This window comes from Jatropha curcas, chromosome 5 (assembly GCF_041381405.1).
Source record: "Jatropha curcas cultivar XTBG-Jc1 chromosome 5, XTBG_Jcur_1.0, whole genome shotgun sequence".
Lineage (NCBI taxonomy): Eukaryota > Viridiplantae > Streptophyta > Magnoliopsida > Malpighiales > Euphorbiaceae > Jatropha > Jatropha curcas.
In genome coordinates, this window is record NC_143155.1 from 18,623,927 (window position 1) to 18,640,808 (window position 16,882).

The window sequence follows — 16,882 nt, forward strand, 5'->3', positions numbered from 1 at the left end:
TTATGTTGTTAGAATGCACATTTGAGAACCATCAAGGTATATCAAGGACTGAAGAATAACTATTGGTGGTATGTAATGAAGAAAGATGTAACTGAGTTTTGCATTTAGATGCAAAACTTATCAATAAGTAAAGGCAAAACATTAGAGACGTCCTTGACCGATGCAAGAGTTACCTTTATCATAGTGAAAATGGGAGAGGACGACTTTATTGTAGGATTGCCAAAGACCCTGAAAGGGTATGATTCAATATGAGTTATAGTGGATCATCTTACTAAGTCAACTTATTTCAATCCATCAAAGCCAAGTACTTAGTTGATGAATTACTGGAACTCTACATCTCCAGATAGTGAAATTACATGGATTTCTTATTTCTATCATCTTTGATAAAGGACCACAATTTACCTCTAGGTTGTGAAAAGCCTTACACGCATCTTTGGGCACCAGATTTGATTTTAGTATTATTGTTCATCCTCAGATGGATAGACAATCTGAAAGGATCATCTAGATATTAAAAGACATGCTTAAAATGTGTGCATTGGACCCAAAATGATATTGGGATTCATACCTATTATTAGTTGGATTTGCTTACCAAATAGTTATTAAACTAGTATAGGAATGTTTCTTATAAGAAATTATATAGAAGAAAGTATAGACCTCCAATATATTCAAATGAAGTAGGAGATAAGCGGTTAGTAAGACAAAACCTAATATGGGTTACTTTAGAAAGAGTACCAATCATCAGAGAGGATTAAGGTCACCTTTGATAGAAATAAAAGCTACATTGATCCTAAACATAGAGATGTGACCTTCTAGGTGGGCACCAAGTGCTTTTAAAGTCGTCATTTATGAAGGACGTCCTATGTTTAGGTAAATAAGGAAACTTGGCTCTATATTATATCAATCCATTTACCACCATCAAATGGATTAGGAAATTAGCATATCGGTTGAATCTACCAAATAAATATTCTCATATACATCTTATGTTCCACGTATTTATGTTAAGGGGATACATTTCCAATCCTACCCACACGATAGTGTCATAGGATATCCAAGTGTTCGAGGACTTGACTTTTGAAGATGTACTAGTTGATATTTTAAAATTCCAAAATGCTAAGCTCTGATCCAAAAGAGATCATATGGTTAAGATAACCATTTAATTAAGGAGTGGTACTTGGGATCTAGAGGCCGAGATGAAAGAGATACATCCACAACTCTTTTCTTCTTTTGATTTTGAGTCATATCCGTTTTTATAACGCAATTGATTATGAGTCTATTTCTTCTTTGACATGTTCTTTGATTTGACTTTGGTTCTTATCATTTTTGGCTTGTTCTACAAAAATTTGAGGATAAATTTTCTTAAAGGGAAAAGATTAAAACAAGTTGAAGTTTTAAAATAAAACCCTTAGAACTAAAATTAGGGAGAAATAAAAACATCTCCCTAAATTATAGTGAAAATAACGCATGCGACTTTAACGTTTGGACACTAACTCAAACCTCCCTCTATTAACATTCCAATTACATAATTACAACTTCCGTCCAAAATCATACTTGTTTCCTTCAAATGACTAAGGAAATTAAGGTAAGAGGAGAGAGAAAGAGTTTAAAAAGACAAAGCAATGCCCTTTGAGAATTTAAATTAGTTCATGCACTTCTAAATCAATCCATACTTTCACAAGTAAAATTTCTTTTGATCTTTTGTTTTGACAAGCACATAACAAAAATCAAACCCAAATTAGACAATCAAAAGCAAATGGTGGGCTCAGCTTCCATGTATTGCGCATTCGAAGATAGAAGAGCAAATATTCATAATTTCTTACTCATCCAAAACCCAGTTGAATTCTAAGATGGAAAATATGGAGAAGAAGAAATTTGACAGCTTGAAGACCAAGAGGAATGGATCCTTTGTGAACAAATGAAGTAAAGATTCTTGAAATCTGACACGAAAACTGTATATTATTGTTGCCTATCAAATTTTGCGAGAACAAGAGGTTTGGGTTGTTGTGGCGGAGGTTGTGGTGGTTCTAGGATGGAGACTTGGGCTTGATATAGGTTGAGATTATGAATGGGTGTTGATGGATTGAGTTTTTTCGATCTGGGGTTCCATGGGCGTTGGAGGCAAAAGGAAGGAGCGAGAGAGAAAGGAAGGAATTTTTTTTTTTCCTATTTGATGGTTGCTGCATGAGATTTTTGCAATCTGGTTTCCATGGCATTGGAGTTGAAAGAGCCATCTACGACTCTCTTTCTTTCCTTTTTGTTGATTTTAATTTTTTAATTTTTTTTTGTTTATTCTCTTTTGCGATCTAGTTTCCGTTTTTTTTTTTTGTTTATTTTCTTTCATGTTTTGTGTTGAGATTTTTTTATTATTATTTTCATAGGTGTGTCGTGTGTGAAGTTGAAAGAGCAATGACAAGCTCTTTTTTTCTTTTACTTTTTATTTATTTTAATTTGCTAATTATTGTTAATCAAATGTCCAGAAACTAATAGCAATTTTATTTATAATCAAGGGTTAGTATAGTCATTTCCTTAGTCATCCAATGAAAATTGGGATGATTTTGGATGGAGGGAGGTGATTACGTGACGGAATATTAATTTAGATAGACTTGAGTTAGTGTCCAAATGTTGAAGGTCGCATGTATTTTTTTCACTATTGTAACACCCCTTCCCGGTCCACCCGTAAACCCGAATGAACCGAACCGAGATGTTACAAACTGGTTGACTGTATGGCCTGACATGCTGAAGTCATAATGTATATTGAATATAATAACATGCTGATGTTGTATACAAAAATAATGTAATTTATATTTACAAAACATAATACTAATGTCAAAATGAAATGGGCCCAACTGAGTGCCCTGTACATGCCATAAAAAGGGTAGACAAAGATACATATCCAAATGAGTAGCTACCCTGAAGACTGAGTCTTCTACAGATGAACTGCAGCAGTTGTAAGCCGACCCTCTACGGTCCAATCTCAAAACCTGCGAGTTAAACAGGTAACTCGCTGAGCAATAAAGCTCAGTGGATATCTCAACATATAAAGAAACAATTAAGCACATACATGTATGGAAAGAACCATGTAAACACATATGGCACATATAAGCACGCACATCATGATACTTTCATGATACCTTGGTTATCTTTTGTACTGTTTATAATATACTGTATAATTCATGAAATGTTATGTCAAGATATCTGTATGGCTCCATAAGGTTATAGTGAAACCGAGGTGATAAGGGAAATTGTATGAAACTGGATGAAACTATATGCTTGGCTGCTATGGCCTGTATAATCATATCCACTCAACGGCCTGTAGCCGGAGTACCAAACTGTATAGGGCGCAGATCTGCTATCCTATGTCGCGACATAGCCTTATCTACATGGTTTCTACCTAACCTCAATGGAGCATAATGTTGGTATGTCAATAATATAACACAACATCATAGTAATAGGTCATAACTTCATAATTCATAATGTTCATTTGATTTCACATCATTTGCATGCTTGAATGTTGTTTTAATACATGATTTAATGTTGTATTTTGGTATGAAGATGATTGGAGGCATATAAGTGAAGCAAAGGAATACAATTGCATTGAAAATAAAGTCCAAAAATGCATGAAAACACAAGTCGCGAGCGCGCCTTGCAAGGTCGCGAGCGCGTAAAGCATCAGATGAGAGACAGTGAGTTATCGGGCACAAGTCGCGAGCGCGTACTTCAAAGTCGCGAGCGCGTAGAATGCAAAATGAGAGACAGTGAGTTCCCAGGCCAAATGCGCGAGCGCGCGATGAAGGTCGCGAGCGCTTACAGGCCAAAGGCCAAGTACGCGAGCGCGCACTTGCAAATCGTGAGCGCGAGAAATGCCAAATGAGAGTCAGAGAGGTTGCGAGCACAAGTCGCGAGCGCGAGATGTGCCAAATAAGAGTCAGAGAGTTTCAGGTGAAAGTCGCGAGCGCGCATTTGAAAATCGCGAGCGCGAGGTGTGCAACGCGAACTCTTCATGCAATTCGCGCGCGCGCTTCGCGTTTTCCAGCCTGCACTGTCTGTACTCTTTTGGGCATATCTCTCAATATACAACTCCGATTTGAATGATTCAAAACCCATGTAAAGCTAACACATAGAGGAACAAATAACTCTTCTATGACACTTCCTAATTCCATCAATAAATGGGGTCAAAATCAAGACGAAGTTACTGGTAAAATTTCCAGCAAAATCTGTGTCAACATAAACTCAATATTTACTTCATTTATTCAATACCTCCCCTGTTCTCCCCTGTTTCTCACCATTACCAGTCCTCCCACTCAACATGAAGCAATATATTGTCTCACTAGCAACACACCACACAATTCTCATGCAAAGAAAATGGAAAATAACAAGAGATATCAAACCTTTACTCCAAAAGCTTGAGCTCCTCTTTAGCTTCTTTTCTACACTCCTTGAACTCCCTTCACCTATAAATAAGAATTCTTATGAATTCTAAAATAATAACACCAAATGATTCAATCATGAACCTCAAGAAGGTTTACTTACTTGGATAGAAGAAAAGTTGAAGTTAAGGCTTAACTACCATTAAAATTGAAAGTAAGGTGGAAGAGGAAAGGAAGAAAATGAAGAAGATGAAGATAAAGATGAAAAATGGGAAAGTGAAAATGAGTATTACGGGTAGGCCATCAAAAATCAAGGGATGTTATGTAAAACTTCCTAAATGGTACCTCAATTGGCAAAAGGCTATCACTTGATACCCAAACTCAATCTTTTAATGCAAATCACTCCTCACCCATGTGCTTGATCTTTTTCTCTCACTCAAGTAACTCCACTTAATAACCCATTCTACCCCAACCGGGTTTGGTTCAACTCGACTCAACTCGACTACTCAACTCTATGCTAAGACTCGACTCGGTAGGATGTCACAACTATAATTTAGGAAGGTTTTTTTATTTCTCACTTAAAATTAAATCAAAATGCCATGAAAATAGTTTTTCTCCAGATTCAACTATTTCAAGGATCCATAAATTCCATTGATTTAATTTTAGTTGAACCAAATGAAAATTAAAGACTTACTAAGTTGATTTGTATCAAACCTATTGAACCTAAACCATCTTCACACGCAATTAATCCATTAAACGATAAAGCAAATAATGAAAAAATAACAAAGCTAAAGTTCTATGCCAATTTTCTCTTCCCCTCCCCTCCCATTTTTTTATTTTTCTTTTCCTCGTTCCTCTCGCTCTCCACCTCTTCATCGGCTAACCACCACCAACCAATTCTGTCTGGCCAACACTCTCTCTCCCTCTTGTGATTTCTTGCATTTGGTGCAATAAATGGTAGAGATTTCTCTCTTTGAATGCCTACAGAAATTATGGATTTTTCAACTCATTGATTTTCCTTAAGCAAATGAATAATAAATCATCTTCTTATTAAAGAGATGCAGAAGATTATATTAGCAGAAGAAGAAGTGAATAATTTCAATAAGTTGTTGAACCCCATATATAGACTTTACAGAGGGTGTTTGTTACAACCACTTCCTACATTGAAGCTATACATTTGAATACAAAAGAGATTATATACAAGGTTTTAAATTCAAACTTGCAATCTATGCTAAGAAGATACAATTGGTTTAACACTCCCCCGCAAGATTGGGGCACTGCCATTAACACCAATCTTGAGACGATTGACCACAAATAATTTCTTGGACAAAGGCTTGGTAAGAAGATCTGCTAGTTGATCTTTAGAGAAAACATGAGATGCCTGAAGTTTTCCCTTTTGAACAAGATCGCGAACAAAATGCACATCAATCTATATGCATTTCATCTTCGAATGAAATGCTAGATTTTGACAAGTATGGGTGGTAGAAATATTATCACAGTAAATAGGCGGATTGAAAGATCCCATGTTAACACCAAGCTCATGTAAAAGAGACTTGACCCACATAACTTCAGATACAGTAGAAGCCATAGCCCTATATTCGGCCTTAGTGGAGGATTCAAGCAACAAATTTTTGTTTGCGAAAAGACCAAAAGATAGGGACAACACCAAGGTAGAGAATATACCCAGAAGTAGAAGTGCGATCAGTAAGGTCCCATGCCCAATCGGCATCCGAAAAAGCATGAAAAAACAAAAAAGATTGAGGAGATATAAAAATACCATAGTCAATAACAGATTTGAGATACCACAACAACCTATTCAAAGCATCCCAGTGAGTTGTGTGGGATGTTACATAAATTGAAACAACTTGTTCACAGAGAAACATATGTTCGGCTAAGTCCAAGTTAAATACTGAAGCTCACCAACGGTTTGACAGTAAGCAGTAGCGTCAATAGACAAAGCCAGAGTGTGTGCAAGGAAAAGTCGCTGAAGCAAATGGAATTAATACTAGCTTGGCTCCATCCATGTGATTTTTATCTAGGAGCTTGCAAATATAATGATGTTGAGATAGAAACAAGACTTTAGAGCTAGAATGAACATTACTACTAAGAAACAAATGAAGCGGTTATGGGTCTTTTAGAGAAAAATGTTAGGCCAATCGATAATGAACTTATCAATAAACAGTTTATCATTGCCTGTGAGAAGAAGATCATCAACATATACCAAAAAATAACAAACCATAAAAGCCTGTTGATAAAAAAATAAGGAATAATCATTGTTAGCTTACATAAAACCAAGATGTAATGCACAATTCTGTAGAGCATGATAGCAAGCCCAGGAGCCTAATGAAGGCCATATAACGCTTTAACAAGCTTACACACATAATCAGGTTTAGCTTGATCAATAAACTTAGGGGGGTGCCTCATGAAAACATGTTCCTGCAAGGGGCTATATAAGAAAGCATTATTTACATCCAATTGAAATATAGGCTAATGATATGTTACAGCAAGAGTTAACACCACACAAATAGTAACAAGCTTTAAAACAGGACTAAAAGTATATCCATAATATACCCTAAGTCGTTGATTTTAGCCTTTCACAACTAACCGGACTTTATACTTGTCAACTAAATCATTTGTTTTCTGTTTGATTCAAACTATCCATTTACACCCAACCAAATTTTGATCCAAAGTAAGTGGAACAAGGATCCAAGTACCATTCTTTATCAAAGCATTATATTCATCCGACATGGTAGAATGCCATTTAGGAAGGCACATAGCCTGGGTCACACACGTCAACTCAAAAAGAGAAGGAAGAGGATGTTTTATGACATGATGAACTTTTAGCTTGAAAATATTACTTTGAGACCTAATAGGCATTGGATGAGTACGAGCATGAGGAGCAGGCACTGAGGGAACACCAGAAGGCACGATGTTAAAGGAAGAAGACGTGATTGGGATGAAACTGAAATAAGAGAGGTTTGAGACAAAATTGAAATCGAAACAAAAGGACATGTGAAGACAAAGCTTAAAGGGGTAGAGAAGATGGGAATGATTCATTTGAACGTGACACAGATGAAGCAATAAACTGGAATGGGACCATCGAATGAATAGTATTAGAATTATCGCTAGAGAAATCATACCAAGAACTATAATTAGAAGTAGAGGTAGAGATGGAGTCAAAGACGTTAGGAAATTGATCCTCAATGAAAACCACATGACGAGAAATATATAATTGTCGTCGAGTAAGATCATAACATAAATAAGCACTTTGATTTAAGGAATAGCCTAAAAAGAAACACGGGACAGACTTGGCATCAAACTTATTTTTACTATAAATGTGAAGACATGGATAAAACAAACAATCAAACACACGAAGAATCGTATAATGAGGGGGTTTTTTGAAAAAGCTTAAAAAATTGAGAAGAATACTGAAGAACAAGAGTAGGTAAATGATTAAAAAGATATGCTATAGCCTGAAAAGCATAAGACCAATATGTGCAAAGTAAGGAGTCTGTTTGAAGAAGGGTTAAACTAGTTTCGACCAAATGATAGTGTCGACGCTCAGCAGCACCATTATGTTGCAGAGTGTGTGGTGGTGTTTGTAAATGATTAATACCATGGGAGCAGAAAAATGTTTTAAGAGTTTGAAATTCACCACCCCCATCTTTATAAACAGAAACAATTTTAGAGCGAAATGTATTTTTAACCAATTTTTGAAATATTGGAAAGACAAAGAAAACATTAGATTTAGCCTTCAAAGGATAAAACCAAATATACTTGGTATAATGATCAATAATTACGAGGTAATATTTAAACCCATTAATAGATTGGATGAGAGCTAGTCCCTATAAATCAGAGTACAATAATTCCAAAGGATGAGTATTTGACAATGAAGAAATATCAATGCAAGTCTATGACTTTTATCACAACGATAGGAATCACGAACTAAATTTTGAATAGAAGATACTGGTAATTTAAATCAAGACAAGACATAATTAAAAACTTTAGCAGTCGGATGCCCTAAACGCTGATGCCAAAAGGTAGAAGAAGTATAAACACTAAGATGAGCAATTGGATGAGAGGGTAGAATAGAAGATGATAAATGATAAAGAGAGACCTCAATTGCCCCCTTATGATTATCTCCTCCGTGGACAGGTCCTTAACAACAAAAACATAAAAAAGAATTCAATAGAAATATTATTGACACAACAAAATTGAGAAACAAACATAAGATTTTCTTTAGCACAAGGAACACAAAACATCAGTGAAAGAACAAGATGACATGAAAAGAAAGAAATTTTGAGCCAACATGAGTGATCCTCAAACTTGAACCATCAGTGAGATGAAGTTCGTCTAAGCCATCGTATGGTGCATGGAGCGAGAGATTTTGAAGATCATTAGTAACATGATACAAAGCACCTGTATCAAGAACCCAATTTGGATCAGAAGAGCCATTTGCATTCACATAATTTGCACGTAGATATGGAAAATTATTTTTGAAATAATCCTTAGCTTGAAAACATTGACGAGCATTATGCCCAACTTTGTCAGAAAAACATTGGACCTTTGTAGAAAAAGACCCTTTCTTGGATGGAGCAGAACCAAAATTATTGTCAGAATTTCTAAACACTTGAGAAGAAGACATGACAGTAGAATGCATAGAGAAGCTGGAGTTACCTAAACCGGAGCTCTGAAATTTCTGTTTATTAGAGAGCCCCTTTTAAACTTGATTTGCGGTCCTTGGAATAGGATCATAAGAAGGATCACCTTTTTAAAGATATAACCATGTGCTAAAAGCTTATTTTGAAGCTCTTCAAACATGATCATGGTATCTCGAGCACGGACTGCCACCGCAATATCTCAAAACTGAGCACCAACGCCATTCAAAACATGAACTACCATATCAACATTAGAGATAGGGCTACCATAAAGAGCAAGATCATCAGCCACAGTTTTAATAAATTACAGGTACTCCGATACTGTTTTGTCTGTCGTTTAGCATCAAAAAGTTTCTCATGGAGAGAAAGAATTCTTATTAAGGACTTATTAGCAAAAGATACTCGAATTTTTTACCCAAGCTTCTGCAAAGGTTTTTACCGAAGCAATAATGTGCATAGCCGAGAAACTAGGGGAAGTAATTATGGTCTCCAAAATCAACTAGTCTTGATAATAACAAAATTCATAATCAAGATTAGCCACATCCTGGCCATCTTTATGAATTATAGTAGGAGGGGTGGAGCCGTTCTATCCATATAGCCAATCAAATTATAGCGTGAAGAACGGGAGTAATTTGTGCTCGCCAAGTAGGATAATTATGAGGAGTGAGTTTTAATGGAAGTTGAGATGCGTCAATAACAATTCAAATTTTTCTAGAAGGATGGGTGATATTTGAAGAAGCCATTTTAGAAAAGAAATTCTTTGGATCGTTAAGCTCAAGAGCTTAACGCTCTGATACCATAAAGAGATTGAGAAGATTTTATTAGCAGAAGAAGTGAATAATTTTATTAAGTTGCTGAACCCATATATAGAATTTACAGAGCGTGTTTGTTACTACCACTTCCTACATTGAAACTATACATTTGAATTTAAAAGAGATTATATACAAGGTTCTAAATTCAAATTTGCAATCTACACTAAGATAATATTGTTGGTTTAACACTTATTACCTATTAAGTTGGATCATTGCAAAGAAATTACATCAAATACTAATGTTTTTGGATTAAAAAGCTCCTAGTTGGGAATTTTATATGGTTTAGGTATTAAGCCTAGATTAAGTGGTTAAACTTGAATTACGATGTAAAAAATTGTGGAATAAACTAAGGTTTATAGTGTTGATGAAAATTTGAGTAAAAATCCTAAATCATGTTCTATGGAGGTTTGACCATGGTGTTCATTTTCTCTAGAATTTTTGGTTTTAAAATTTTATATTAATGGCACATTTTAATAGCATAATTAGAATATTAAAAGCTTGATAGTTAGGTAGTAATTAGGTTTTATGGCAGGAAATTTATTTTTTGTAATAGCTCAAATATAAGGATTCATGGAAATAAATGTATAATCATAGAAATTAGTATTTTAAAGTGCTAAGTAGTTATATTATAAAGTATTTGACATGTTAGAATGGTTAGAGAAATTATTTATACTGTTGTAGAAATTTTGACAAAACTAGATTATGAGTTGTTGAATGGATAGGTTGAATAAAATAAACTTATACTTGGTAAAGCATTATTTAGCTATTAAAATCCTCTAATGTGTTTCATGATGAGTTGGATAATAAATATGGATATTAGTTTCTGTAAAATTGAACCGGACTACCAATTGCAAACCAACTAGACCAAATTCCATTTGAGCAGACTGATCGAATCAAACCGAAAAGTTATTTTGCACACCCCCATGTTTGTGAGCATGATTTATTTGTAAAAGTAAAATTAATTACATATGTGAATTTGTAATGTTATTCATATGTATACTTTGGGCTTGCTACGAAAATTCACATATGGGCTTGATGATTAGGCTTAGTTATCTTTAGGTTTACTATTTGGCTCGATGGTTTTAAATTAACTGGATGCTAGTGTGAATCTGGTCCATGGAACCGGGTTAGTTTAAAATAAAATAAAATAGTGATTTTAATCTGTTGGCTTTATTTTACTTTATCCTCTAAGGTATATTTAGATGGTGGTAAAATAAAGGAAAAAATTGATGAGGAAATACTATTTTCTTTTATTTAGAAGGAGAATAAAAAGGGAAAGAAAATAAATGTTATTTCTTTTATTAGTAATTTAAAGAGAAAATTTTCAAATAAAAAGATAATTATATTTTCCTCTTACATAAAAGAACGGAAAAAAATTGCTTGGACCTGGCCATCGCCGTATTTAAGGACTAAATGAAGAAACTTTTTTTTTTGGTATATTGGAGAGGAAATTTGAACATAAATCTATTGTCAAATCATACATGTACTTACCACTAGACTATATCTTAGTGTGCGACTAAATAAAGAAACTAAAACTATGTTTGGTATGATGTAATCAACCATATAATGAAATGAGAATTACATTACATAGTTCATTATATTATTTGGATATATGTTTGGTATGATGTAATCAACCATGTAATGAAATGAGAATTACATTACATAATTCATTATATTATTTGGATAGACTCTTTTTTAACCTTGTAATATAATTGTGATTACACATATAATCTTTATTACTTAAATTGATGTAATGTTCATTACATAAAAAAATCTATATATAACCCATTGCATTTCTCAAAGGTCATCCCTATTTTCAACCACCATTATACCACACCACTTAACCACCACCATCATCGCAACCATCACTCCACCATTGCAATCACCACCGGCGCATATCACCACCACTCCACCACAATCACCATCATCACCACCACCACCACTCTACCACCAACATCACTGCAACCACCGCCACCACCCCCACCTCAACCATCGCTCCATCACCACCACCACTACAACTATCGCATCGTTGTTAATTATTCATTTGTATTGTTATAGGAATAGGAAGAATGGAATGAAAAATCAATAAAAAGATCAAAATACCATAATTTTATATTGTAATTTAATTTATTCAATAAAAATATACAAAATTGTGTAAAAAGAAAATTAATTTTCAATGACTTTAACTTTTATTTTTTTTTAACATCCATTATTTTGGCTTAACTTTTTTTTTTTTAATTTTCTAGTCCAAATAGTTTATAGATCTAAATAGTCTTTAATAGCTTGATATAATGAATAACTTTTGATTTAAATATTTTTTTTTATTAATAATAATGTGATAGTTATGGTGGTGGTGGTAGAGTTGCAGTTGTAGCGATGGTGGTGATGGTAGCGGTGGTGTACTTATTACATTACATATTTACAAATAAACATAAAAATTGAATGATGATTACATTCTACAAACTTTTTCAATTATATTATTCAACATAGTAATAAAATCTTAATTACATTCTATTACATTACACTTTTTATTACATTGTATTACATCAAACCAAACATGGTCTAAATATTTTTTAAAAAGTTTTTCAATTTTATCTTTTTTTTTTATAAGTGTGTAGTTAAAAATACTCCATTTTCAATAAAATTCTTAATTTTATTGATTTAATCCATAAATATGGTCATGGATGCGATTCATATAAACATTTTTCTAAAAGAAAACTTTTTTTTTTTTAATTTCTCTTTTATTTTATTTTCTTTATCCTTCTTACTTTTATTTTATTTATTTACTTTTAAAGTATAACTGTATTACCAAACATTTGCCACGCGGAACAATGGCGCAATTAGATCTTGAAAACCTCTAAAACGGTTAATATAATAACTGAAAAAAGGGAGTCATTTCTGGAACAATCGGGACTGTGTCACATTTTAGAACTCTCTAGACTACACTTCATCGTTCACTAATCCTTTCACGCCATTGCTATATAAAACCCTAGTTTGCATCTACCATGGATATCGTGAAGAAATCAGTCTCTGAGCTCGCAAATTCCAAAACTTGCTTCGATTTTCTTTTTAAGAAAACAAATCCTATCTGTGTTTTTGAGAAATGGAGGACGATTTTGAGTTCCCAACTGCAAACAACAAGATGGAGGATGATGATGTGATGGATGTTCCAGAAGAGGAGGATCCAGTTGCTCCAGTTGTTAAGGTTGGTGAGGAGAAAGAGATTGGAAAGAATGGGCTTAAGAAGAAGCTAATTAAAGAGGGTGAAGGATGGGAGACTCCTGGTATCGGTGATGAAGTTGAAGGTAATTATTTTTTTTGGTTCCTGATTAATTGGGTATTAGATGGACTTTGGTCATAGTTTTCGCTGATTATGAAATTGATTTGTTGTTTTGGAATTGATTTTATCTTCTTAATTCCAGTGCATTATACTGGGACTTTGCTTGATGGGACACAGTTCGATTCAAGTCGTGATAGGGGAACGCCCTTCAAATTCAAGCTTGGCCAAGGTATCTTTTTCCCATGTTACTGAAATTTGAATTTAATTTTATGAGAATGATTGCTAAAGTGCATTTGTACGTTCTCCAATTTGTTAACTTACACTCGAGAATTGAGAGCCGTGGAATTTGTTTTAATGCTCTTCATGACTTCTGGAAGGGAGCAAAATCTTTTTTTTTTTTTTTTTTTTTTTTTTTTTTGACTTTTAGATATGTTAAGAATCTCACACTGACTAAATATCAAATTTACAAACGAATACAAGGGTGGTAAGCTAGCTAAATTCTAATTAGCACGAAGTTCATTTAAAGAGGAGTGTACTTTTTAACGATTTCCTAAAAGGATGGGAATTTATTAAGACATTTAATGCGAGAGGCTCATCTTCTTCAGAATTCTTTATTAACAAAAAGATATTCTAGCAGGAACAATCTTGAGTAGAAATATGCTAGTATTCTGGAGTGTTTGAGGTGGATATAATTGTCTTAGGTGCTATCCTCTAAATAAATAGCTTCTAGGGGCGAGTTCTCTCAGGCCTTTATGAGTGAGTTACGGTTTAACTGGAAATGAACAAATATCATCCTTAATCATGTATCTATTCTTTTGCTTCTTATGCTGGTTTGGCTATTTGATTAGGAGAAGCACACTGGGTGCTTCCAAAGGTTGTTCTTGTTGATGATTCAGCTGCCTAAATGTGGGCAATCTTATTACAGGACAAGTAATTAAGGGATGGGATGAAGGCATCAAGACTATGAAGAAGGGTGAGAATGCCATTTTCACTATACCTCCAGAATTAGCATATGGTGAATCTGGATCTCCTCCAACAATTCCTGCTAATGCAACTCTTCAATTCAATGTGGAGTTGCTGTCTTGGACAAGTGTCAAGGACATCTGTAAAGATGGAGGGATTTTCAAGAAAATACTTGTTGAAGGCGAGAAATGGGATAATCCCAAAGACCTTGATGAAGTGCTTGGTATGCTACCTACTGGCTGTTAATTAGACGGCAGTGGTGACATTTGTCATTTTTACCTAATGCTTTCTCATGATTTTGATGCAGTCAAGTACGAAGCTCGGCTGGAACATGGAACTGTAATCTCAAAGTCTGATGGAGTTGAGTTCACTGTTGGAGATGGTTTGTTTCTTACCTCTAAAATATGTGATTTGTTCTCCTCAATCCATTGTTCAAGGAAATTAATGATTTATCTCTTGTGCAGGCTATTTCTGTCCCGCCTTGGCAAAAGCTGTTAAAACGATGAAAAAGGGAGAGAAAGTGCTATTGACAGTGAAGCCACAATGTCAGTTCAACTCTTTTTTTCTTCCTTTTATTTTTCTGATTAATTCAATTGTTTATTTACTGTTAGTTGGGTTTTGCAGATGGATTTGGAGAGAATGGCAGGCCAGCACTTGGTAGTGAAGGTGCTGTTCCTCCAAACGCTACACTTGAGATTATGCTCGAGTTAGTTTCATGGAAGACTGTAACTGATGTTACGAAGGACAAAAAGGTTCTGAAAAAGATCTTGAAGGAAGGAGAGGGATATGAACGGCCAAATGATGGAACTATTGTTCAAGGTAATAACATCAGAAATGCTTTTTTTCCTTAGATATGCTTGGAAGTTGGAACATATTTTCTCACAATAGTCGTTTGTTTCAGTGAAACTAATTGGGAAGCTGCATGATGGAACCATTTTTGTGAAGAAGGGCCATGATGAGGAGCCACCATTAGAATTCAAGATAGATGAAGGTATTAATTTTTTGGTTATAGTTTGGATGCTACGCACGTGCATGTTGATATCCTATTTCTTTAGTGGCGGACATTGTTTTAATTCTGTAATCTTTTCGAAAACTAACTACATTTGCAATGGTTTGTGTGTAGAACAAGTTATTGATGGACTTGATAAAGCTGTGAAGAGCATGAAGAAAGGGGAAGTTGCACTGGTGATAATTCAGCCAGAATATGCATTCGGTCAATTCGAATCACGTCAAGAATTGGCTTCAATTCCTGCCAACTCAACTTTATACTATGAAGTTGAAATGATATCTTTCACCAAGGTTGGTGTTGAATACTTGCTCCTTAAAGTACTTTTTTTTGTTCAGTATGTACAAGTTTTATAAAGCTTAATTGCTAATTAATTGGCTGCAGGAAAAGGAATCATGGGAAATGAATACACAAGAAAAGATTGAAGCAGCAGGGAAAAAGAAGGAAGAAGGAAATGCACTATTCAAGGCTGGCAAGTACGAAAGAGCCTCGAGGAGATATGAAAAGGTATATTACTCCACAATCAATCTCGAATCATATATTGCGCTTATAAAGTTGTTCATTTGACACGTTTTGTAATGGTATGGCAGGCTGTCAGCTTTATTGAGTACGACTCCTCTTTCAGTGATGAAGAGAAGAAGCAAACTAAGGCACTCAAAATTACGTGCAAGCTCAATAATGCAGCATGCAAACTTAAGCTTAAAGACTACAAGGAGGCGGTGAAGCTATGCACCAAGGTTTGAGCTCTTTGAATTCAAGATCTACTAAATTTTCTTTTTATACCAGCTTCCATATGCTAACATGAAATGGGATTTGACTATGTAGGTGTTGGAACTGGATATCAGAAATGTGAAAGCTTTGTATAGAAGAGCACAAGCATATATACAACTTGTTGACTTAGACTTAGCAGAGATGGACATCAAGAAGGCGCTCGAGATTGATCCTGACAATCGGTAAGTCATCCAGTTTGAACTTGGTGAAACAACTCCTTGTTAAAAATCATAACATTGGAGAGTTAGCTTTTTGTCTACCATTGTGTTGGCAGAAAATTAAGTTTTCTCCTTTCTGTTCATTGCTGATTTTTCTTTTATTATTTTGATCAGGGATGTGAAGCTGGAGTACAAAATTTTGAAGGAAAAAGTAAGGGAGTACAACAAGAAGGATGCACAATTTTATAGCAACATATTTTCAAAGATAAGTAAATTGGAGCAAACAAAATCAGCTGTAAGTTGGCAGAATCTGGAACTTTTTGTAAAAGAAAAATTGCCTTTGTGATGTTGTTTACTGATGTATTTCCCTTCTGATTCTCCATTTTGATTATTGAAATGCAGAACGGGACTGGCAAGCAGGATCCAATGCCAATGGCAGTAGACAGCAAGGCTTGAGGCAAGGTTAGCTTCTGCTTATTCACTTCCTCTCCGTCTTACGAACTCAGTAGAAGAGAATCATGTATTGAATATGTAATGGGTTGTGTTCTGAAGTCCTGTATATTGCTTCCTGAAGGGAAGGCATGTAATAAGATAACCATTTTGTAAAATCTCGAGTCTGTTAGTATGTATGCTTTGTTTGTTTCTGCTTTTCTCCTCAGTATCCTTCATAGGTCTCTTGTTTGCATTATAAAAAACAACAAATGAATAAGAAATCTTACAACAAATTAAAGTAGGATATAATATGTGTCTCACTTTCTCTCTATTCTCTATTGGAGCTCAAAACTACACTACCAAGATTAAATAGAAATCCCTTAAAAACAAAGGGTAAGAGGAGTAATTTGTATTTGTGATAGCGGAGGCCTGGATTCT

The 16,882-nt window shown here is 34.6% G+C and overlaps 1 protein-coding gene across 1 annotated transcript; it reads left to right on the forward strand.

Annotated features, from left to right (window-relative positions):
* Positions 1 to 12,793: 12,793 nt before the first annotated feature.
* Positions 12,794 to 16,620, forward strand: LOC105639101 (70 kDa peptidyl-prolyl isomerase). Its single transcript, XM_012223046.4, has 13 exons — positions 12,794 to 13,139; positions 13,257 to 13,343; positions 14,040 to 14,300; positions 14,385 to 14,459; positions 14,542 to 14,622; positions 14,702 to 14,896; positions 14,979 to 15,068; positions 15,201 to 15,376; positions 15,468 to 15,590; positions 15,674 to 15,820; positions 15,909 to 16,036; positions 16,187 to 16,307; positions 16,415 to 16,620. Exons 1-13 carry the CDS (start codon positions 12,938 to 12,940, stop codon positions 16,466 to 16,468), a joined length of 1,740 nt encoding a protein of 579 aa, XP_012078436.1. The 5' UTR covers positions 12,794 to 12,937; the 3' UTR covers positions 16,469 to 16,620.
* The last annotated feature ends 262 nt before the right edge of the window (positions 16,621 to 16,882 follow it).

Coding starts and splice junctions, on each gene's coding strand:
- LOC105639101 (XM_012223046.4), top strand. CDS start 12,938: ATGGAGGACGATTTTGAGTTCCCAACTGCAAACAACAAGATGGAGGAT. Junction 13,344..14,039: donor CAAATTCAAGCTTGGCCAAG/GTATCTTTTTCC, acceptor ATCTTATTACAG/GACAAGTAATTAAGGGATGG. Junction 14,623..14,701: donor ATTGACAGTGAAGCCACAAT/GTCAGTTCAACT, acceptor TGGGTTTTGCAG/ATGGATTTGGAGAGAATGGC.